Source organism: Arctopsyche grandis, chromosome 13 (assembly GCF_051622035.1).
Source record: "Arctopsyche grandis isolate Sample6627 chromosome 13, ASM5162203v2, whole genome shotgun sequence".
Classification (NCBI taxonomy): Eukaryota; Metazoa; Arthropoda; class Insecta; order Trichoptera; family Hydropsychidae; genus Arctopsyche; species Arctopsyche grandis.
This window is the reverse complement of record NC_135367.1, coordinates 27785578-27811968: the sequence shown is the minus strand read 5'-3', so window position 1 is coordinate 27811968 and position 26391 is coordinate 27785578. Positions and strand designations below refer to the sequence as shown.

At 31.1% G+C, this 26391-nt stretch overlaps 2 protein-coding genes across 2 annotated transcripts in view; both read left to right on the top strand.

The window, feature by feature from the left end:
* Window positions 1–26391, top strand: part of LOC143921428 (uncharacterized) — a 339615-nt gene that overhangs the window by 60243 nt on the left and 252981 nt on the right. The gene's annotated exons all lie outside the window — the stretch shown is intronic.
* Window positions 6470–25073, top strand: LOC143921081 (vertebrate ancient opsin-like). Its single transcript, XM_077444207.1, has 7 exons — window positions 6470–6868; window positions 14623–14782; window positions 17258–17453; window positions 21453–21585; window positions 21681–21821; window positions 23229–23318; window positions 23410–25073. Exons 1-7 carry the CDS (start codon window positions 6698–6700, stop codon window positions 23659–23661), a joined length of 1143 nt encoding a protein of 380 aa, XP_077300333.1. The 5' UTR covers window positions 6470–6697; the 3' UTR covers window positions 23662–25073.

The following is a 26391-nucleotide window of genomic DNA, read 5'->3' as shown; positions in this document are numbered from 1 at the left end:
TTATACAGCCGTGCCTTAAGGGGGTATTCTAGTCTAGAAATTTGAAAATATCGATTTTTTTTTTGTTTCATATTTTCAAAGTTCAAACCTTTAAAAATATGTCCTTAGAGGATTTTTAAAAATTAAAATTATTTTCGGAGATATAGCTGTTTTAGTGCCGTGGCATCCAACCGGCGCGTAACGTTACCCGAAACTTTAAACGCGTTTTTCTCGAAACTACTTTTTCCAACACGTTTGACATGATATCTTAAGTTCTAATCCACCAATTAACTTAAAATTTGGTGTGGGTCTTTTTTATATATCCCTCTATGGTCCGTACCAGAATTATGTAAAAATTTTGTTTTTTAATATTTTAAAAAAATTCTAAACTTTGAAAAAAAAGGTCAAAAAATGACTTTTTTTTTAAACAGTTGCCATTACAGTTGCCAGGTTTTAGTTTTTGTTTTATTGAATTTTAAAAAACGCCCAAAATTTGTCCCTCTAGACTAGAATACCCCCTTAACAATTCCGTCGTTTCACTTCATATGCCCCATAAAAATATATCATGTTCCCATTTGAAAAATTCCCTTTCATTTTATCCTTATTACTAAAGAGCGGACCCAGAGCGCGCTGTTCATTGTTCACATGTTGTAAATGCATTGTTAAAGGTTTGCCGAACCTTTTTTACAAAGCATTTACAATAATGAAACAATTGACGGCGCGCTTCGGGTCCTACCTATACTTATCACTAGAGGACGGCGGTGGCGTTTCCATTTCCCATAAAAGGGGGTTTACTATTGTCCTACAAACCTAGAGAACAAAAAAAACGAGTTGACATTCTGTCCGATCATGTCATTCCGTAAAGGAATTTGTGTGGTCACCGGCAATGAAGATTCTTGCGTCTATTTCTTAGATATTGAATCAAGTCCTGACCATCCCGTCGTCAATAAGCTTCAAGGACACGCTGCACCAGTTTTAGGAGTAAGTTTCAATTATGATGAAAGTTTTTTGGCTTCGAGTGACATGCAAGGCCTCGTTATCATCTGGAGACGAAGCTAAATTAATATGTTTCTTAATGAATTATAAATATCTAATTGTGTTTTCCCATTTCCCATTTTCAGGGGGTTTACTATTGTCCTACAAACCTAGAGAACAACAAAAACGAGTTGACAATAGAAATCGACAATGGTGAACCCATTTGTCCAAGTACTTATTACAGCTTGCTTCCAACCCCCTCCTTCTCGATTCCATAAGAAATTTAGTGTGTTGTTTTGAAACAATGCACAAAAGGACATCGCCGTCTTGTCAATCGCCGTCCTTGATTTTTAAATGGTACTGAAAGCATTTTGATTGATGTTCCGTGCAATGAATTATTATATGTACGTACATAGAGGCGCATCGTAATTGAACATTTAAAATGGCGGCACGTGCACAAAATGTCTATCGTGATTCCAACGGGCGCAAATCGTGAAAATTTAAATAATATTTTAATTAACCCGCCGAATTCGTCCGTCTTTGATTGGACGCCGAAAAGCGAACCGAGACGCTTTCGGAAGCGTTCGTGCGTCGTCGGATTTCGACGAAACAGTCCCGCAGGACATCAGTTTGGTTCCAATGCTCAGTTCGCATTCACGGTTCCGTGGTGTCGGGTGTCGCAACGTACATACATATACATTCCCGAGCCAATTATTTTTTTTAACGAGTTGTTCGTATCTGTCTTTCATTCGGCCTAAAAATTTCATACGATCGGTTCAGTGCGACAAAACAAATGAATGTTCGGTATTTGAATTATTTTATTTTATTCAAATAAAAATAGTGTCTTTTGTTTTTTTTTACACCTAATATCTTTAAATAGCAAATTGCTAATGAATTATTACACAATTAACAATTTTAAACTAAAACTAACAACTATAATATAACATTTAACAAAACTATAATTAGTAATCCTAAAATAATATTTGATTTTTTGAATGCTTTTTATTATTACGAAATAATATCCACAATACATCTTATATCTTTTTTTTTATAGCTACTGATCCACTGATCATTTTCTATTTTACAATTTAATTTAATTTGGTTATTAATCATAGTATTTTATTATTCTAATGTTAATGTACAGTATAATAGGAAAAATAGCTCAAAAACATATTTAAAATTCTTATAAATGCTCATAATACATCTAATACATAATATTAAATAAAGACTCTCTAAAGTCGATGATCTAAAGCAGATTGTGTTTAGGTAATCTGTGTGTTATACCTGAAGGGTATAGACATTTTGTTGTAATCACCGAGACTCTTCACAAGTGTGTTATTAGTGATTCTGTCATAGAGCAAAATAATATAATATAAATCCAAACCTAGCATTTTATTAACCTTACATATATATATAATTACGTCATCTTCCACAGAGGTATCCATTAACATCCCTCAAGAAAGCACCAGTGTTACTAGCACCTCTAAGGGTGAAATCACACAGCGCGGTATGTGGGACGTTTTAATTATTGACCATAACCAATTGATACTAAATGTGTCTCAAATATAATAAGTAGAAACGGAAAAGAAGTGTTCCGTTTCTAGATGAAAATGGACTCAAGTTTTTTTGGGAAAATATGTGCATTATTGCACTTGCATTATTGCACGTGAAGAATGCATTTGTTTGTTAGCTAACACGTATGCAACCGAGATCGTGCGCATGGTCCAAAGGGTCGTTTTGGTATATACATATGTATCATTGTCAAGCAAGGATAAACACTGGTGTAAAATTTCAACGAAATTTCGTTTTGAAAAGATGGTACCATGTATGGTACCACATAGTACCATGTATGTGACCACGTACACCATATTTTTTCTGTATGTTTAAAACTATCTAACAAAAACGTCCCACATACCGCGCTGTGTGATTTTGCCCTAATGCTCTCAGGAAGGGCTTTGTATATTTGAACACCTCTGTGGGAAACACCTCCTGCATTTTTTGCTTTTTTAACTGTACCTATAGTTAATTTATTCTTATATCTAGTTTTATAATTAAGTATATCTCTATTCCTAACTATATGATTATTAAAAAATTTGGGTAATAGATTCTTATCCAGCTTATATAAAAATTTTTAAGTGCTTAATTTAAGAATATTTCTAATATCCAACCATTTCAATTCATCTAACATATGTATGTACTTCTAACATTCTTACTTTTCCTCACATTCAAAATTGCACGCATTGCTCTATTCTACACTTTCTGCAGTTTATCAATACACAATCCACTAAATATGTACATGTATATTGAGCGCTGTAGCGCAATATACAGTATGAGGTCAATTATATGAATGGTGATACGTCAATTGTTTTAAATATTTCAATATATGAGGGGGACTGAATATATTTAAATTATAATTCTTATTAATTATTGTACTCCAGTTAACTGTTTTTCAATTAAAACTTCTTTTAGCTTTCATTTTGTACTAGTATTTTGTCCGTTGGCATTTTAATGTGTAGTTTTCGAAAGGAATTGAAATTATACTTACACATTATGTCTACATTTTGCTAAAAACAGTTACGTTATTTTGAAAAGTTATCAATGCGCTTTGATAGAATATAAAAATCTTTATTAATAACTCAATTTAACCGAATCCGAGACATATTACAATTGTATAATCTGGCCCAGATATAGAGGGGGGGGGGGGGGGGGGGAAAGTCGGGCATTTGCCCAGGGCGACAGATTTGAGGGGCGGCAAAATTCAATTCAATTGAAAATGGTTTTTATTTCTGATTCAATGTTTCAAATAATATTACAACAGAACATGAAATTTGATTCAATATACCGGAAGCTTCATCTAGTACATATGTATGTGTCCATATTTGGATCTTCGTATAAATTTAACAATGACTAAAAGTCATTGTTAAATTTATATAGTTTTGCAGATTTACAAACTTACAAAATTTAAAGACAGACTTACTTATTATAAGCATGAGCTCTTATATTTGAAAGTGGCAAAAGTCAACTTTTCTTCATTGCGAAAAATATTTCGTTAAACATCGAATATATGTAATGCTTTACACAGGCTGGGCCCTGGGCAAATTTTATTATTATAATTTTGGCCGCCCCTTATTTATTAGTCTTTTAAAACGTATAAAATGTATAAAAGCATATTGTACTTTGTGGTTATTTTATATTTATATTTTTGCTAGAAAATTATGTTTTAAAATAATAATAAATAAGGGGCGGCAAAAATAAAAATAATGAAATTTGCCCAGGGCAGCGAGAAAGCTGGATGTAATAATAACTGGAAGCCTGTGTATAATACTCTCAATTCGCGATATGATTATGCTAAAAAAAACAGAAAAGAGGACGATAATGTTTTCATAATTACTACTTAATCGCATTATACGGATTACATACATATATGTACGTGTATAACTAATCACACGTAGTCGGCAATATTTAAAAATATTTTTGCTATTAATAATGAACCAAATAAAAAATCCCTTTGAAAAGATCTTATATACAAAAATTATTGAAGCATTGAAAACGTTCAATTTACATTAAGATAATACTTCAATAATTAAATGTTTTTTAATTATATACACATAGTAAATAAATAACATGATTTCTTTCAAAATAATCCTGTTGATTTTATAATTCCATAAATTCATATCAACGAATTTAATATTCGACATAAGAGCCGTTATTATTGAAAGCGCGAGTCCAATTTTCAGTGCCAAAAACAATATTTCTGTTTGACTTAATTCACAAACTATTATAACTTCTTTTAATTCGATATGTCCAGAATATCGGAAAAGCAGAATAAACGTATTACAGGCCACCAGTATTTTTAAATATTGTTAAACGTAAAGCATTGCATTTGATGTTTAACGAAATATTTTTCGAAATGAAAAAAAATTGACTTTTGCCACTTTCAAATACATATATATAAGGGCTCATGTTTATAATTAGTAAGTTTGCTTTCCATAAATCTGTTAAGCAAAACTATATTGTTGTTGGGTTTATTGTTGCTTTAAAATCGGTAATTCACGATATTTGGTTATCGGAAAAATAAGTTTTATTTAACCCTGCAGGAAAATTTGTTTACACTGAATATTCATGCTATAATACTTCAATGTTTCAATGCTTCAATTCTTATATTAAAAATACAATATGTATTATATCTCATAAATTAAAAAATTTATAAATTCAGAACAAAAATTTGTCGGAATTTCGAGCAACCCTGTGATGCATATTTCAGTATAAAATGAATACATAAACGTCAATGAATTTGTCACTAAATAGTCCAAATTATAGATAGATTTGCTTAATAGCTATTAAGCAAATATAATATATCTTGCAACAATATAAAACAAACAAAAGAAGTCTATTAATTAATGTATTTTTCCAAAACTAGTTCCATCTTCTTCAATGTTGTAAAAATGTAATGGTCACAATCTAAATGCCAAGCCACAATCTAAAATACTCAGCAGTTAGGGATTTCCATCGGATAATTCTGCTATGGTTATAAATTCAGAAATTCCGGTGTATACCAGTCTTTATAAACATTGACACGGATTACACGATCCATGTTCAATGAAGTTTTTTTCAATGCTACCTGGAAAGGCTTAGCGGGTAGTATTCTTGTTTATTTTTTACATACTCAAAAAACAACGTCCATCGACATATTTCAGACTTGTTGGCAAAACGCCGATCGGCGTTGGTCAGCACTCAAAGGGCTAAACAACATTCAAATGACTTCCCTTTCTAATGAACTTCTTTTCATTTGCTGATTATTTAAATTTGCTTCGAACACAATAAAAATAATATATACTATATTATTAACTTCTTTCGTGCTTGATGTCACGAGTTCGATTCCCACTAAGAGTCTCGTTGTTGGCCTGACCTTGGTTTGTCAAAGTCGATCGTTTCTTATCAGAATTTGCCAATTTTTCTGATTTTAATTGAAACGGTTCCTGTAAAATTGGCTTTTCATTCCCAATTTTCTGTTGCAAACCTTGAGTTATTGTTATATCTCAGGTTTCGCCAGATTTCTCACCATAGATGTCTATGTGGTTGTTTATCGAATGTAAAAATTCGTATTGTTACATGAAAAAATGTTGTTAATCGTATTTATACGATAGATGCCAGGTATTGTTTCGATTTACATGTGTATGTATGTATGTAATAATTATGTATTTAGATGTCTCGTTAATTATGAGTTTTCAATGTCTTGTAATAAATTAGCCATAGTGACGACCTGGAGCTAATCTGTAATGTCACTATGGCGAAATTGAAAAAAATAAATATATAAATAATACATGCATATATAATACATGTGATATATCCAATATTTAAAACGTCAATTCCGTTGAAAGCTTTTATGTTTCTCGTTTACAAAAGCTTCCCAACGGACCATCACAAAAGAACTACCTGTAATTGACAACATTCATTCGAACGATCCGTCAGGATTTCCATTTTGTAACGTCACAATAAATTTATTCAAATTCAGCAGATAATGCATGTCATAATCGTGACGTTTAATTGTCTCGCAATAAACAACAAGTTGTGTAACTAAAACGAGGACTTGGATAATCTAAAGTGATCAAGTGAACCGGTGGATTTACGAATACGAACTACCCCAAGCAAACGATGACAGGTCGACTTGCGTTATATACATAAATGACTCTCCGAAGAATAGTTTTCGTCGTCAGTGGTAGTCAATCTTTCGCAGAAATAAATGGATGGCTCCATTGGCGACTATCACTTCAATGGATCTGCCAAACTCCAAGATGAGGAGCTGATGCCTGCTTGGGGATATACAGCTTCCGCTGTAGTGCTGTTCGTCATAGGAATTTTGGGATTCTTTCTCAATCTTATGGTCATCATACTCATGTGTAAGGATAAACAGGTAAATATCCATAGATATAATCATTGAACGATTTGTCAGCAGATAAGTCTCTTATTTGACAGACCCTAAACGAGACAGAGATAAATATTTTGTGTCAAATCCGATTTTTGCCAAATAAAACGTCACAGCTAAACCACTAATCTAATGCACGAATATAATTACGAAAGAAAAAACTTCTATATATGTATGTATACTGTTTGCTACAAATATTTCCTCCAGGCAAATTAGTCTCTGATAATTGAGCGCCATCTATTGAAAATTTATTAAATTCATTAATTAATTAATTAATTTTTCTTTTTATGTTTTATATTGTTTAGGTGTAGGTAGGTAGGTAGATAGGTAATTTTTACCTTTTTTTTCATATTAAACAATTAAATATAAATATTAAATTAAATATACTTAAAAGTAAATTGAAAAAAATTCGACCGCGGGCAGATTGAACACAGGACTGACACATTTCTTTTATTTTTTTTTTATTTAATAACTTAACCCTCCCTCACCGAAGTGGGGTATGCACGTGCCCCAATTTTTACGTTCTTCGTAATAACTATGTGGTTTTCAAAGCTATACACCCTATATTTCTTGTATTCCTAGAATGAACTACAAGAAATTTATTTTAATAGATTTTGTATGATTTATAAAAAGAGTAGGTACATTTATACATTTCTACGTTCCACGACATAAAGTCCAATGATATAAGATCCAACGACAAAGGTACCACGAAAGAAGATCCACCCGATAGAATGTCCTCCTGATAAGTGATCCCGACGATAAAAAACCCATTTATCAAACCCAACTTTTAATCAACCATTATTATTTTTTTATATATTTTTTTCGGACTTTTTGTGGCTGGACTTTTAATCTTTTGATGATTTTCGGTCGTACGTTTTATCATCTGGGTTTTTTATCGTCCACCTGATGGATCACTTATCAGGTGGACATTCTATCAGGTGGATCTTCTTTCGTGGTACCTTTGTCGTTGGATCTTATATCATTGGACCTTATGTCGTGATACGTGCAAAGTATGATTTAAAGGCGGTATTGATAAGTCATGTTTTTGACTGTTGGCTTGCATATTCTTGTTGATCGATGAATCAATGCGAGAGAAAGACACATCTATATTTTTGTAAGCTACTGTTTTCGTCGCTTTTGGCGCGTGGCTATTGAGTCATGCAGTCGCCTGTTGGCCTTACCTATGTGCGTTTGCGTGTTGATGCTTGTCGTTTATTTTTAATACAAAAATAGTCAAAAACATGCTATAGGACTTAATTTTTTTTATGTTGATGTATAAAATGATTAATAAGACATATATTGAACCCATTTGTATTGAGAAAAGCTATATTGATTAAAAAGTACTGGGGTTTTACTTGACCCTGGTTTGGGACACTTGTCCAATCTCGACGCTTCGTCCTTCAAAGGTTAATTATTAAATATTATACATACGAAAAAAATCTTGAAGACAATTGCTTAAATAAAGCTTTCCAAAAGATTAGGCATAACACTAAATTTATGGATATTTCGAATATGAATTCAGGCGAGCTACGGAATATATTATCTGTAGTATAATATAATAGTTTATTTATGCATGCAAATACGAGAGCTTATTGCTTCTGTTTGGACTTTGAAATTAAATTGCTACTGGACTCGAACTGAAACTATTTGTTATGACAGTATGAAGTTGCATGTATGTATTATATTGTATTATTTTTTTTTATTTTTTTTTTTATTTTATTAATTGAAAAATCAACAGACAGGATGTACATAGATATGTATAAAAAAACAAATAGTAAATAAATAATATATGTAACATCCGAGTCCAATAATAGATTTTTACATAAATGAAAAAGATAAATATAAGGAAAACAAATTAAAAAGTAAATAATAAAGGCATGACAAAATATGTAGAACAATGCATAATTAAACTATAGTATTAAAATATTTGGAAACGGTTATAAAATAGAATATAAGAAGAAATTGAAATTTACAAATATAAAACAAATGAAAAAGGTAAATATAAAATAAACAAATGAAAAGGAAAAGAATGAAAGCTATAATATGATTAAATAGCACATTACATAACTAAACTAAAGTATAAAAATATTGTAAAAATAGAATAGGAGAAGAAATGAATCAATCGGTCAAGATTCTCTTGATGTTAGACCTGAATTGATGTAGGGAAATACCAAATAGATCAACCTCATTCAGCTCTCCGTTAAACATACGATAAACGCGCTGCAGATAAAAATATTTTTGGGAATTAGTATTGAAAGGATCAAGTGAAAAGAGTGCAACGCGTCTAGAGTACCGAACTGGGATTCTGAAATTAGCCTTATTCAGTAAATCAGAACAATCAAGGAAACCATTTATGAGCTTAAAGAAGAATATAGCATCAGTATGTCGTCGCCTGACAGAAAGATTGTTAAAAGAAAGGATTTTTAAAATGTCGGAAACAGTAGAATGGGTATAGGTAGGAAAAAGGTAGCGTAAGGATTTAATAAATTTAAGTTGAACTTTCTCAATACAATTTATATGGGATAAATAAAAAGGTGACCAGATAATTGAGGCAAATTCAAGGTGAGACCTTAAAAAGAAAAAATAAAGTAATTTTAGTACATAAGGATCATTAAAGGTTTTTGAGCGGAGTAGGAATCCAAGAGATTTAAATGCTTTGTTGGTAATAAAAGAAATATGTTCAGAGAAATCTAGTTTATTATTGAGTATTACACCAAGATCCTTAATAGAAGATGACGTGTTAAGGATTGAATGATTTAATTGATATTGATTGGTAATAATTGACTTATTTCTAGTGAAATTTAAAATAGAGCATTTTTCTAGATTAATAAAAAGATCATTATTTAAACAATATATAGAAAATCTATCTAGATCTTCTTGTATCTTATGACAATCGTCTATGGTGTATATTGGTTTGTAAATTTTTAAATCATCAGCGTAAAGAAGTATAAAGGAATGTTTGAAGATGTATGAGATATCATTAATATAGAGTAAAAAGAATAAGGGACCTAAATGCGACGCTTGTGGGACACCGGAAGGAATATGTCTAAGTGATGATCTAAAACCATTGAGAATTATGATTTGGTGACGATTTAGTATATACGAAGAGATCCAACGAAATAAATTCCCTCGGATTCCGAGGGACCAAAGTTTATTGAGTAATAGCTTGTGATTGATTTTATCAAAAGCTTTAGAGAAATCCGTATAAATGACGTCTATTTGGATTCGTTTGTCCATATAAGATGTGAGAGTACTAGTGAAATTAAGCAGGTTAGTCTCTACCGATCTCCCCTTAAAAAAACCATGTTGTTCAGGTATAATGTAGTTTTTGAAATTGGAGAAAAGGAACTTATAGATAATTTTTTCAAAGATTTTACTAATGACAGATAGTTTAGATATAGGACGGTAATTCTCAATAAGATTCTTATCACCTTTTTTAAAAATAGGGGTGATGTAAGATAATTTCCAATAGTCAGGAAATTTACCGTTAGACATAGAAAGATTGAAAAGGATTGTTATGGGAAGAGATAATGGGACAGCACATTTAACAAGGAAAAAAGAAGGCAAACCATCACAACCCGCACCAAGATTAACATTGAGAGAGTTGATGTGACTGAGTACAGTAGATAAGTCAAAATGAAAAGTAGATAAGTTACAAGAAGAAGTATCTGTATTAGAGATAGAAAGGTTAATGGTAGAATCACTATTGAAAGTGGAGTCAAAATAGTCAGCAAAAATGGTACAGATTTCAGAACCATGTGAAGCCGACTTATTTCCATAATACATTACGGAAGGATATGAAGAGGAGGTATTTTTTTTTTAATTTATATATGACCAAAATGATTTGGGATTAGTTTTAATATTATTTTGAATAAGAGAAATATAATTTCTAAAGCAGATTAAAGAATATTTTTTAATTCGAGCTCTTAATAGTGAAAAACTTTGATAATCTAAGGGATTTGAATAAATTTTAAATTTTTTATGGATTTTTTTTTTCTTTTATTATTTTAATAAGAGACGATGTAAACCAAGGGGGATATTTGGTACGTTTAGATTTAAGAGTAAAAGGGACGTGGCATTCAATAATATTTTGTAAGGTATCGTAAAATTAAATCAATATTTAAATTGGACAAAAGTGAATTCCAATTGATATCGCTTAAAATTGGAATAATTGTAGCATAGTCAGCTTTTCTAAAGAGGAAAGTTTTATTATAATTATAATTCAAGGGTGAAGATTTGTATTATATGCAGTATCCAGTGGCGTGCGCTGAAATTCTCTCTCATTTTGTCGAACTGCCTTACTTAATGTGCACGAACAGGATACAAGAGGAACAGCCTGTTCCTCTTGTATCCTGCTCGTGCACATTAAATAAGGCTGCACGACAAAAAGAGAGGGAATTTCAGCGCACGCCACTGGCAGTATCTATAATATTATAGTGGCATAAACCAACTTGTATTCACTTAAAATTATAAAATCTGACAGCGAACTAAATTTCATATCAAATGCATATTTATTGTCAACTTTTATTATGTATTGTGGAAATGTATAAATTTTTTATATGGCTTTCATGTACCTACTTATACATGTATAATTTGGATTTATGTGGTTTTTATCTTACCAAAAATCATACATATGTATATCTGTGCTCTATATACATACATATGTACGTACTAGGGATTTCAATCGAATATTCGAATATATTCGGCCTTTTTTGGATACTCAAATAATTTAATGTTTTAAATTTTATTTGATTATTATTTGTTATAAATTAATCGGGTCATTTTTCGGAAACAATGAACACATAATGATCAAAACAAAGAGTATGTTCAAAGATTTTGACCATTTTAAAAATAATAAGTGAGACGTTATTGTATAATTCTCTATTACTATATACTAGTGGTTTTCCCGGCTTCGCTCGGTATTTTTATATAAGTTATATTATATTATATAACCGCTTAAACATGGCTAATCTAATAGTAAAAATTTATTTGTATTCTTATTATTTTTTTTTATTCAAATAAATTTAATATTTAATGACGACCAATCAGAAATGAATTACATACTCGTACACACACACCGGATGTTTTTTTTTTTATATATACATACATATATAAGGGAATCTGGAACTGGAACTGAAAAAATAATCCGGGACCAGAACTGAAAAAGGAATCCGAAAATGAAACTGAAAAAAGAATCCGGATCCGGAATTAAAAATGGCATCCGGATTCGAAAACGACAAAAGGATCCTGAAATCATGATCTGATAAATCTGGATCTGGAAGCTGTAACCGGAAACAAAACAGAATTTTGAAACCGGGACTGAAAAAGGAATCGAAATCGAAATCTGAATCGAAATCAATATCGATATCGTCGTAATGGAAAATTAGATTTTTTCGATAATTTCACGGATTCTACGAACCAAACCTTACATAATTACATAGAAAGTCTCTTTCTAAATTATATATTAAATACAATGATGTGCTGCTAAAATCAACCGGCTCGCACAGTGGCGAACATCCGCCATTTTTTTTTATTTTTTAAATTTAAAGTTATATTTTGATTATAAATTACAAAATTACTTAGCAACATATCATACACATACATATGTATATGTAAATGCATTCCAAATAATATTTTGATTTTTATTTGATACTTTTACTGTGACGGGTCTCACTCATTTATAAAGCCCGGACCCAGAGGGTGCCGCGTATTGTTCAAATGTTCTAAATGCATTGTTAAAGGTTTGCCGAACCTTTTTTACAAAGGACTTACAACAATGGAACAATGAGTGGCATCTTGGCTATCCTACCTCTACTCATTTATCATCTACTGTATGATAGTGATGGTGACCATGATGAATGAATAAATGATATTCATGAGCAAAAATAGTAACCGAAATATCAAATGCTTAACCACATCGGATCAAGCATTGTTCAAAAGTTCGGTTTTGCAATTTCGAGTGATTTTTAATTATAAAATTGTCAACGTATTCTTTATGTAAATATATGGATATTGCTATATAAAATATTCCGCGTTGTAAAATGTGAGTTTGAAAACTTTATGTATGTATATGTAGGTAAATTTATAAAAAACAAAGGATAAAAGTAAAAATATGGTCCTTGCTAAAGTATTCGATCTAAAGTTGCAAAAACACAATTTTCCTTTGTAAAGGCGTTCAAAACAAAGAACAAAAAACAGTCTTTGCATGTAATATGAGTATATTGTGAAATATTATTCGTACTATAGGAACAAAAATAAAACTTCCAGGGTTGAACCGGCATCTCTCAAATAGCATGAATTCTGCAATGAGGTACGCAGTTATGAGTGAATTGGGCAACTCGCGTTACGAGGGATGATTTGCTTGTTGTTCCACGAAATTTTTACGTTATTTTGCTTGCTTCCGAGTTTAATTTCCGGGGTTTCCCTCACATAAGCAGATCCAGTATTATAGTTGACCGTAAAAATACCGTAACATTTCAGAAGGTTTTTAATTATACATATTATTTTCTACTCCTATGGAGCAAATTGTACTTAGTAAGTAAGTAATTGACACTCGAGGCACTCATGTTTCGAGCAATGTGACGTGTGAGTAATTGATTTCGAGCAATTGCATTTGAGCAATTTACCGGATAACGTTTATAATACATTACTAATGTAATTAATTAATGTAATATCGTTTTTCAATTAATGTTCTAAATAGTGTGTATTCATATGAATATTTATATATATGTATTCATATGAGTATTAATAGACTCAAAATAGTGTTCATATGAGTATTAAATATTGCAGTCATTCGAAAGCTGTAAAAATGTATTGTATTTGATCCCAAAATTACATATATTTGACAAAAAAAATGGTATATCGTTTTTTGCTACATAAATTTCATAGCCTTAGTTTTGATATTTTCACAAGGGTTGTACCCGATGACATATCATCGTATGGGTGTTGTTTTTCATTAAGTTATTAAATAAAAAAAATTAAAAGAAATGTGTCGTTGGTCATGAGTTCGATCCCCACGCGTACGATTTTTTTTCAAAAACCTTTTAAATATATTTAACTAGCTGAACCCGGCATGCGTTGCAATGCCAGAATAAGGCATGCAATTCCCGTTCTCGTTCCCGTTTCAAGTGATGGTTGGAGCTCTACTAACTTCTATTCAAAGCCGTGTCGTCATAAACCAACTGGTAACGTGGTTACCAACGAACATATTTCCTTGACTACAGAATGGCGCTTCAAACTTTCGCGTCGGTAAAATCGTAATTACGAATACTATTATTGAGAGGAATTTTCCCGTTTTTTTTACACTGTAAGCTTCCAGGACACACATACAACAAATCCTGAAAGTTCCATCGTAATCGGTTGAGTGGTTTAGGAGCCTATACGAGACAGACAGACAAACAGACATTCAATTTTATATACATATACATATATGTATATACTAGTTGTTTTACAAGACTTCGCTCGGTGTTTTTAATATAAACTTAAATGAATCTAGTACATTGTAAATATTCATTTGTTTTTTTTATTAAGTTTTTTTCTTTTGTTATTGTATTCGAATATACATATGTACGTTTTGGCAGAGGTTTAGCTGTGACGTATATACGTATGTCAAATCGAAACGACTATTAGAATAGGGCGAGCGTTATCTCAGACAGACAGACACACAGACACCCGGACAGAATAACGATTATATATACATGATGAATTAAAACTCAATTTTAATGCAATTTTGTGAATTTCAGTTGAGGACGCCTATGAATATGATCCTGTTCAACCTGGTGTGTTCGGACTTTTCAGTTTCGATCCTGGGAAATCCTTTCACTCTGGTTTCGGCTTTGAACCATCGATGGATGTTCGGAAACACCATGTGCATCATGTATGGATTTTTCATGTCGCTCTTGGGTAAATATTGCTCATATGTTTATACCTTAGATACGATCAGTTTGAATATGATACCTACATATATGATTATATTTATAATTAAACTTTCTTTTTAAAATACTTTATATATAAACAGGCAAAAAATTTGATGATCATGTTATTACGTATTTTATATATTTTCTCATTTGAATTTAACAATAAAATTACACAGTTTGATGAACCTTATTGGAGGTAATGAAAGCATTTATTAAATACAGATTAAATATACTATTTGGTGTACAAGATTATATATAAACTTCTAATTCCAAAACCCGATGGCATTTCATAATATATACTTATAGAGACTCATTATATGAGAAATCATATCGACATTCAATGTTTGTCCTATCCTTGCTAGACAGTGATCTTGATGGTTCGGTGATTACTGGTCACAAAGTTACTAAAATCTCTATAACGGAACATCTGACAGCCGAAAAGTCCATCATACTAACGATAACTATCATACTAAAGAGAACTCGAGTGCCAAATATTGCGTATTCGAGATTTTAATGGCAAAAATTGTCTTTGTGACCACTACAATGTGACTAATAATCCAATTACCGATCTTGATAGTGATCAGTGATCACTGTCAAGCAAGGATAAATACTACCGTATAATTTCAACGACACACATATGTAGGTCTAAAGTGTCGTTTTGAAAGGACGTGTGCCATGAACGTCACATTTTTTTCTATATGTTTAAAACTCTCTAAAAAAAACCACGTGCCACATTCACCGCTGTGTAATTTCGCCCTAAGCCTTATATTTTATTCAATTGAATTTTCTTCCTTTAATATTGTCTGATTTATTTCCGAATCAATTCTTCAATGACAGCACATCCTATTTCTTCGAACCTCAATTATTCAGCATAATAAAGAAATACATATAATACCTGAAAATTTTTACTTGGAATAATAGAGTATGAATGAATAAATGATAAAAGGAGTGCGCACTGAAGCATTTCTTACAAATCATGAAGTCAAAGTTTAGCAATCTAAAAAACAATCTTTTGCTCATACATATAATATAAGAATATACATTTTATTTATTTAAATATTTTGCAAACTCAACATCTTAGAATACTTATGTAATAAAATTATTAAAGTACATAGTGTGATTTGATTTTTAAATGCTTTTTATTATTACGAAATTATGTTCACAATACATATAATATCTATTTTAATAGCTACTGATCCACCGATCATTTTCTATTTTACAATTTTAATTTAATTTTGTTAGTAATCATAGTATTATATTATTCTCACGTTAATGTACAGTATAATAGGAAAAAGAGCCCAAAAACCTATTTACAATTCTTATAAATGCTCATAATACATCTAACACATAATATTAATTAAAGACTCTCTTAAGTCGATGACCCAAAGCAGATTGTGTTTAGGTAATCTGTGTGTTATACCTGAATGGTATAGACATTTTGTTGTAATCACCGAGACTCTTCACAAGTGTGTTAGTATGATTATTAGTGATTCTGTTATAGAATCTACTGGCTAGTTTGTTAGTAATGTCTGTAACTAATGGAATATTATTCATGGCATGCAGTTTTTTCAAGTTAGTATATATGGGTTTGTTATAAATAATTTTTAGGGATTTATTTTGTATTATTTGGAACTTGGAAAGGTTAGTATTCGAGGCGTTATTGCATACAGGTGAAGCAAAGGTTAATAATGGTAATATGAGCGCACGATATAATTTTATTTTATTTTGAGTTGATAAAGAACTATGGCGATTAAATGGTATGGTTTGGTTTAGTAGAAATATACGAAAAAAAGAAGCTTTGAATTTGCTTTGATGTTGGGTATATTGAGGATATACTCCGCATCGCCTTGCATTTCGCTGCCTCAATGTGAGATGCCAATCTCATTATTTTATCGAGCGTTACTCGTAAATATTATATTACTGATTGCCATTTCAGACTATCTCCAGAGGGGATTTTCATATCCGAACTTGGCTTATGTTTTCTAACACTAAATAATATCGCGTCTGTTTTGGTTTGATTGATTTAAATTTTCCACTCAGTGATGTGTTCCGTCATCGTTTAAATTGCAAATTCAAGATTTTTACGAATAGTGTCTGGTTTTATGCTTCTTGTAAAGCAAGCGGTATCATCTGCATATAGGGCTATGTGACAATAATATAGTGTTATATACACAGTATGTATATCAAGCTTTAGACAGATTTTTCGACGTAATTTTCATCAAAAATATATCGGATTTTTAATTGGAATACCGAGAATGCAACGTTTCACTTCGGAGAATTTTCATTAATTTTTCGAAGCCTTATATCACGATTTTGGCTTAGCATAGTATTATATAAAAAGGTCTTGAAAATTTCATGATTAGTATTCATGGAATGCGTCGTTTTGAAAATTATTAAAGCAATAATCTTACATACATATATGTATGTATTTACTTGACAAGACTTGAAATTATAATTTTAGGTATAACTTCCATTACAACGTTGACTGTATTGTCCTTCGAGAGATACGTAATGGTTTCCAGGCCTTTGTCATCACGTCGACTCACCATGAGGGGTGCCATTGGTTCAATTTTCTTCATTTGGTCATATTCATTAGCTGTCACCACCCCACCTCTTTTCGGATGGGGTAAATACGTGAACGAGGCTGCAAATATAAGGTAAATTCATTCCATATATTTTATTTTATTTTTGCATATATATATATATATATATATATATATATATATATATATATATATATATATATATATATATATATATATATTTATATACCAGGAAAGCTTGACAGGAAGACCCCAATGCGCCTTCCTGGACAATTAATTACAAACAATGCAGTATTTTATTATTACACAAATCACTGTATGTTCAAGTTGAAGAACGCGAAATAACAATTAATTAATTAATTAATCACATAATTAATCCATTGAGACATCCTATGGATTTAGATTTTTGTACATAATTTTTACAAATTATATACACAATAAATACAGAAGATTTGTGACAACAGGAAAGATGATTTTTTGCCAATTTTGAGGAACCGTTTCAACAATGATCAGATAAAATTGGCAAATTCTGATAAGAAACGATCGATTTGGAGTCACAAATACCCCCAAATCTAACCAGCAGTATGGCGGATCGAACCCACTGATCAATTGGTGCTAAACATACACGCTACCATTAAGCCATACTGCTGGCTTAAATAAATGTATATTTAAATATATGTACATATATTATAGAACGATTGTTGTCTTAAAAATGAACAAGTAAATATTGACTAACTAAAAAACTGCACCATAGTCATTTCTTGAAGATAAGAATTAGTACTAACATTTTATTTGTATTTTTTATTTTATTTTAAATAGATATATGTATACAAAGAAGGCCTAACATGCAGACCCCAATGCGCCTTTGTAGATAATTAATTACAAACATTGCAGCATTGTTATTGCATAAATAGCTGCATTTCTAGAGGCTGAAGAACACGAAATTAACAATTAATTAATTGATGAATTATTCCATTAATTCATCTATGGATTTAGATTTGAACATAATTTTTTACATATTGTACATAAATCAAATTCAGATATTTGTGACAGCGGGTAGAATGATTTTTCGACTATGAAATCAGATAAATTGACAAACTCTGATAAGAAACGATCGATCACAAATATCCCAGTCTAACCAGCAGTAGTAACGATTAGCACGGGACCGAACCCAGTAACCTCTCGATGCTAAACATAAACGCAACTACCGAGCCATACTGCTGGTTTATATGTAGTTTTGTTCTCCATTTTGTACACTAACCTAATTACTAACCATGCTACACTAATCTAGTTTTAAACATGTAAAGTTTCTACCTCCTTTAACAAAGCCACATTCGCGACTTGAGGGTTCCAATCAAGGGTCGATTGAGTCTTCTCCTCAAAGTTGGAAATTATTATTGAATAGGGGAGAAACTATCCACTTCCTGTTACAAATGTCAATCACAAAATCTTGATCTATCGATACTTCGTATGTACGTTTTTATTTTTAATTTATACGAGGAAGGTCTAACAGGTAACCCCAATGCGCCTTCCTGGCCAGAGACATTGTTCATTTGAACAAGTATATCAATTAACATCCAAAGAGACATCTATGGTCAAATTTGTAAATTTGAAGAATATTTTTTTTAAACAATTAATCGAAATTCAGTAAATACATATCAATTAACATCCACAGAGACATTTATGGTGAAATTTGTTAATTTGCAGCATTTTATACAATTCCGCGAAATTCCAGTTTGCTGAAAACTCTAGATTTGCGAGAACATGGGTAAGGTTAACAATTTTTTGGAACCGTTTCAATGAAAATCGGATAAATTGGCAAACTCTAATAGGAAACTATCGACCTGGAGTCAAAAAATTGGGAAACCATTGGGATTTGAACCTGTGACCACTTTGTTCAAAGCATTATGCTAACCGTGATATGTATGTATATATATTTTTCAAAATCAATGATTTTTATTTTTATTTAACGTTCTCCTGATACGACGAAAGTTTTCCATTATCCATTTCCATTATCCATTGATCCATCGATGAAAATATATGTAAAATTCACGTTACAAAAAATTAAATAAAACACTTCCTTTGATATTAGCAAAGTATTCTCAAAGAGTCAAATAAGGGTGGGAAAATCAAATCTTCTCTAATGTAAAAGAATACATTTTTTAGGATATTACTTGAACGAGATCAGATCAACACTTTTCTCGTTACTATTCACGAATTCGTTGAATTTTCGCTTGGATATTCTTCAACTCTTGGATACGTACATTTTCTTCTACAAATATGTAGCTGCAAACGATGATCATAAGTAAAGAAGAAAATATCTCGAACTTGAGTCATTGAGAAATTCCATAAGAATAATATGATTGACATACTAATGATTATGCTGAGGGAAATGATGGAATAATGTGGTGAGGTTTGCTTGATGTTCGATAGATGTCACCTGAGTGATATCATTACAAGCTTTTTATTAGCTTCACACTGTTGTTATTTTTAAGATATGACTGTCTGGTATAATTGTATAGAATGTAGTTTGCTTTTATTAAGCTAGTTAATATTTACTATTTGTTCATTTTCAAGTTATGATTCGTGAAATTGTTTCCGCCATATATTTTACATAAATTATGAGAGTTTGGATAGTTTCGAAACCCACTTTGAATATTTGTTCAGTTATGTAATTGTACATATGTATGTATGTTCGGCAAATTCATTAAATTGTATTTTGTGAGGGAAATGGAGTTTTCACTGCTGAATTTTTTATTTGATAATTTTTTTGAGGTAAATTCACGTTCCTGTAGGAATACTATTTTTTTCAATTGTACGGGAATTTTTTTTTATTGAATGCCTCCACTTTTTTAATAATTCGATTGGTACCGAACGTGATTTAATTTTATTTATTTATTTACTTTATTCATTAACATATGTATGTATAATACATGCCAGGAAAGCCTAACAGGTATACCTCGATGCGCTTTTCTGGCAAATTACAAACGATTATACAGTATCATAGAGACAGAGTGGGAAGCATAGAAACTCGAATTTGCCAGAGATACATAATACATATTTTATGTACATTATATATGTATGTATGTACAATAATACATAAATAAAAGAAACGAAGTGTGATTTTGTCACCGAGCTATTTTGGTTTGCGCGATTTTGTCGCTGTGTGGTTTTGTCCAACCAATTTTGTCGCGCGCGGTTTTGTCGGGACACCATATTTTTCATTATCATATTCGTATTGAATGGGTGAAAGACCTTAGTTATTTTTACAAACCTCCTTTACGTTTCACTTGCGATTACAATTCAGGAAAAAATTTGCCTTTTATCCGATCATTTTCATACTTTGCCATATTGCTCATTTTGGTCATCAATATAAGTAAATGTATCCTCCGTCATTACGATACAGCTAAAATAGACGCGTTTGAAGTTTGCAAATTTGAAATCTGGGTCACGTCTATGTAGTCTTTAGTTTTATATATAGATGGCGGTAGTAAAACAACATATATGGCGGTAGTAAAATAAAATTATTGGTTTTTTTACTCAAAATAATTTTATACTTTGACACAGTATATTTGTGGCATAACCAGAAGAAGTGGGGGGGGGAGGGTTTATATTGATTTTCTTGTTGTTTTTTTTTATATATGCGTTGCGCGACTTTGTCGCCGCGCTATTTTGTTTTGCGCGAATTTGTTTAATGATAATGATACTTTTAATACGTTTAATGATACTTTTTAGTATGCCCTTATATATGTATATGCATTTGTGTAAATGAATAAAGTAGGATTATATATGATACGTTTACACATACATACATATTTAAAATAAAAGCTTATTTAGGCATTATTTCCGTCATAATCGTATCACTGACGAACCTTCAGCTTGCTTTATACGCACATTCTGCGAGCTTTGGTTTATACAAAATGAAGCTATTTACAATGCTCAAAGAGCGCTATTTTTATTTACTCTGTTTTTAATTACTTATTTTATATTCAAAGCACAACAAACCGTCGAAAATTCTATGTACATTAAAATTTCATGCCATAATTAAAAACTTCATTGTGAAACTGTGTGTTCACCTTTCGCTGAAATATTATATTATATTATATTTTATAGTTGCTCGATAAACTGGGAGGAGCAGACTTTCAACGCTCTCACATATATAGTATTCCTGTTTCTGACAGGCTTGGTGCTTCCCGTTATTATTATATGCTTCAGTTACATCAACATTATAACAACTATGAAGAAGGTAAACCTATTCCAGCGCCATGCAAATTTCATACAACATAAATCTACATATAAAATGAGATGCAATTTTCTGTTTTTTTTTTTTTTTTTTTCTAGAATACTTCACGAATGGGTAGCGTGTCGAAAATGGAGTCAAGAGTCACCATGATGGTGCTTCTGATGATAGTCATGTTCATGGTTGCTTGGACACCCTACTCGGTGTTTGCACTCATGGAACAGTTCGCCCCCATTGGCTTGGTATATACATATTTATTATATATGCATATATTCTAATTATAATATGTATGCACAACTGAATATTTTATAATGCACAAAAGCCTCTTTTGATGTGCATAATATTCCTTTGTCTGACACGATCTTTCCAGCTTCATTTAATCTTCTTAAATTTCAAAGAGCAGTTCTATGTGCATATTTATCGTTGCGGAATCTTAGGTCAAGTCAACCTTTTGAGCGGCACATTTTTGTAATAAAATTTGTTTTAAGATGATTTTTCAATAAAATGAAGGAAAATACAAAACTTTGTTGTATTCGAAATGTTTTTATACTAAACTAGCTGATCCCGCCATGCGTTGCAATGCCAGAATAAGGCATGCAATTCCCGTTCCCGTTTGAAGTGATGGTTGGAGCTCTACTAACGTCTCTTCAAAGCCGTGTCGTCATAAACCAACTGGTAACGTGGTTACCATCAAACACATTTCCTTGACTACACCATGGCGCTTCAAACTTTCGCGTCGGTAAAATCGTAATTATGAATATTATTATTAACCGCTTAGACGCCCAGCCGACGCGCTGAGCGTATAATAGATACGGCTGTTTGCGCCTTAAGGCGCTTTGGGCAGCTAAGCGGTTAAGAGGTTTTTTCCCGTTTTTTTTAACAGTAAGCTTCCCGGACATGCATACAACAAATCCTGAAAGTTCCATCGTAATCGGTTGAGTGGTTTAGGAGCCTATACGAGACAGACAGACAGACAGACAGACAGACAAACAGACAAACAGACAATCAATTTTATATATATGTATATATAGGTTTTTGTTTTTATGTATATACATATGTACATACATACATATATGCATGGCCGCCGAGAGGAATCCCGGGCCCTGGAAAAATAATTCAATACCCAATGACAAACCAAATGACATTTTAGTGTTGATGGTAACTCGCATTGTTTATTTGACAATTTTTATCGTTTCTAAAGTTAATAAATTTACGATTTCATATTATGTTATGTGTTTTAAAAGTACGCACTGGTGTGAAATAACAATTAAAATACGCAAACTCATACAAAATCTGTGCTAAAAAATTTCGTCGAAAACTTTGAAAGTAAATTGATAAATGAAAGCATGAACGTTAAATATGAGGGGGGAAATGAATGAAATAATTTTTTACGATCTTGTGTGTTAAGTTTAAAAGAATGATTAAATCGAGAAAAAAGAAAATTCTCGACTTACAACACTATATACATACCTCACTTTATATGTATGTATGTATGTACATATGTATGTATGTATATATGAAATATGAAAAATACCTCTTTAATAAAGAACTGGCGCGAGATTGATAGACCGATGTGATTAAATCAAGAACTTTCATCCAAAATAACAAACAACAAGTTTTGATGGAACGATATTTTTTTATTCACTTAGATAACACCTGCAATGGGCGTGATTCCTGCCTTGGTAGCCAAAAGTTCAATTTGTTACGACCCTGTAATCTACGTCGGAATGAATTCCCAAGTAATTTTTCATTAAAAATGCTAAAACTTTGCTCCTTTTATATACACCTTAACCATTTATTTATTTAACTATGTACACATGTTTTACGCAGTTCATGGCTTCGGTCAACCGAATATTCCGAAAGGAGAGAGATCAATATACGAGAGGCTTGCACAACACAGGAGCTTCTGCGGATAAAACCAACGAAAACGTGACAATGGAGTATCTCAACCCCAACAACATTATGGTTTCGGTGACTATCTATCAAGAGGAAGAGAGCTTCAATGGTTCTGAGCTGGAGCGACGGATGAAAAACTACAATAAAAAAGTCACGTTGGCCAAAAAGCTTTCCAGTAAAAATTAATCTGACCCCCCCACAATGATCCGTAAAAATAAATACTTGAAACTTCATTCGTAATCCTCCGCAAAGTAGGATTCATATTACATATATACATATATTACATTTTTGCGAATATTTCTGCTGTCGCAAAGTAAAAGGGGAAATTCTCGGAAACGACACTTATTTTCCTACAGCATATACATATGTATATGTAAGTATGTAAATAAATATTTGTTCTACCATATATTTTATGGATTTTGTACAAAAATGTGTATATTGCATACCTAAGCTGTCTTTATTTACTTTTTTAAGGATTTCGAAAACAAACTGCTACCCTTATTCGATATTTTGAATAATCATTAAAAAAGCATGCGCCACAGACAAAATTGTGTACTCAAAGGCAACTTTTTAAAATCTACAACATAATTTAATCGTCAAATACAATAAAATTTAAATTCTTTCAACTTGCGTCGCAGACAAAGAAATTAAAAAAAAAATTCATAAAAGAGATTTTCAAAAATATAATATACTAGTTGTTTTACCCGGCTTCGCTCAGTGTTTGTAATATAAACAGCTTAAACATGGCGAATCTAATAGTAAATATTCATTTGTTTTTTTTATTAAATTTATTTGAATCGAAAAAAATATAATATTCAACCAATTGAATTGTCGTCATATAAACTTTGTATTGTTTACGAAATTCCCAATCGAAGATACTTATAAATATACATATATAATTACATACAAAGTCTCTTAAGAAATTATATTTTAGATGTATAAAAATTAATACCCCGACATTTCCGCGTGGTACAACTGAGCACGGCGTCATTTCAGCGCGTTACAATTTGGCACGTTGACATTACGGCGCCATGTAATTTGGGCACAAAGCAAAATTTGTATAGAAATTAAAAATTTGAGAATACTACCACTATCCAGACTAAAGCTGGAAAGGAGCAGAATAACCGAATAATAAGAGTTTTTTTTTTTAATCTGTTTTAAATATTTTCAAATCAGACTATTATTTAAATACTTCCATGATTTCAATATATAGAGGTCTTTTAGCGGTTTTTTTAATGCCAATACAAATTTTCCTATTAGCAATAATTGTATCGTTATATTTGAATCCAAATTGTTCGATGAACTCAAGAGAAAGTGTCAAGAGAAGTGAACAATTTATGTCACGTATTCCAAGTTATTTTAATCTTGAAATGTCGCCGCGCTGAAATGTCGCGTGTCAAAATTTTACGCGCAGAAATGTCACCGTTATTTTGTCCACGTGGAAATAACGGGACACCATAAAAATTATATTTAGAAGTACATATGTATATAATAGATCGTCTGTTGGCCGCACTTGAAAACCACTGCTCTAATCACTAAATTTTATAGTAAAGTAAAACATTTTTGATGAAATCTCTCATCTCGCTTATTCCTAGTCTAAAAAATGCATTGATATATGTCTATTATTGGAAATCTAATTTAGTGACTTGTAATTATCAAATTTATATGAACGATATTGTGTTTACACGTAATTGCCGAGCTTTCAGATGTAATGAAAATTCCACAATTTCCACACAAACCGTTGGATCGCTTATATTATTTCTGTTATCACATATAATGTATATATGTACAACATACAATATACATATCTGCTTGATATTAAAATTCGAAGAAAAAATTGAAAGTGTCGTGAACATACATTTAATTTCATCGAAATAAAAATAGCATGGGATGCTTTCCTGTTTTGCGAAAATTTTATTTATTTACTTGTTTACATATTTATATTCATTTCATCCGTATATACACACTACATACATATACATAATATGTATGTATGAAATATCAAGACATAAAATATTTTCTTTTTAATGAGAATATCGAAATGTTACGAAGCAAAAATTCACAATCGAGATTGGGTTCACATTTAAAAAAAATTTTGAGATATTTCTCAATCAAAAATATATTTCATATACAAATACACATATATTTAGATATCATAGCACGTCATACGACGGTTGGTGCTCTAGCATTCAAACTTTTTTTTTAAATATTGTCAATTAAAAAAAGATTTTCTTGATCTAATTCGACATAAATATTACAGTTTTTTATAAATAAACCTCTGCATATGAATTGTAAATTTGGTGCTTCTTATAAAATTAGATTTTAACAATGAGCACTTGATTGTTAGCTGTAATATTTTTGTTCGAATGTGTGTCCCTGCCCTTATATTATTATCATAGTATTTCGAATCATAGTGAATTTTTTATATAACGAACGTTTGACGATGAGATTGAAAAAAAGTTTGAATCGGTGTTAAGGGGAAAAATGTACATACATATATTTTTATGAAAGGAATTGTCATTGGAAATATTTACACATATGTACATATATATATATATATATATATATATATATATATATATATATATATATATATATATATATATATATAAATGTAGACGAAAATATAAAAATAAAGTGAAAAAATATATTTCTCTCGATTTTCATACTTTTTTTTATTTACTAGTCCTATTGTATTTCTCTATCTCAAATCCCACTCATACATCCTTATCATTTCCACAAGGCTCCTTCAAAATTCAACAAATACTGTGAATACGAAAAACTTTAGGAATATACGTTATGAAAGTCCTTCAGTGAGCCAATTTCAGATTATTGTACGTCTTATTATTGTCCTGGAGATTAACCTGATGTATATATAGCTTGGGAAACGAATACTAAAAAATGACGAAGGATAAA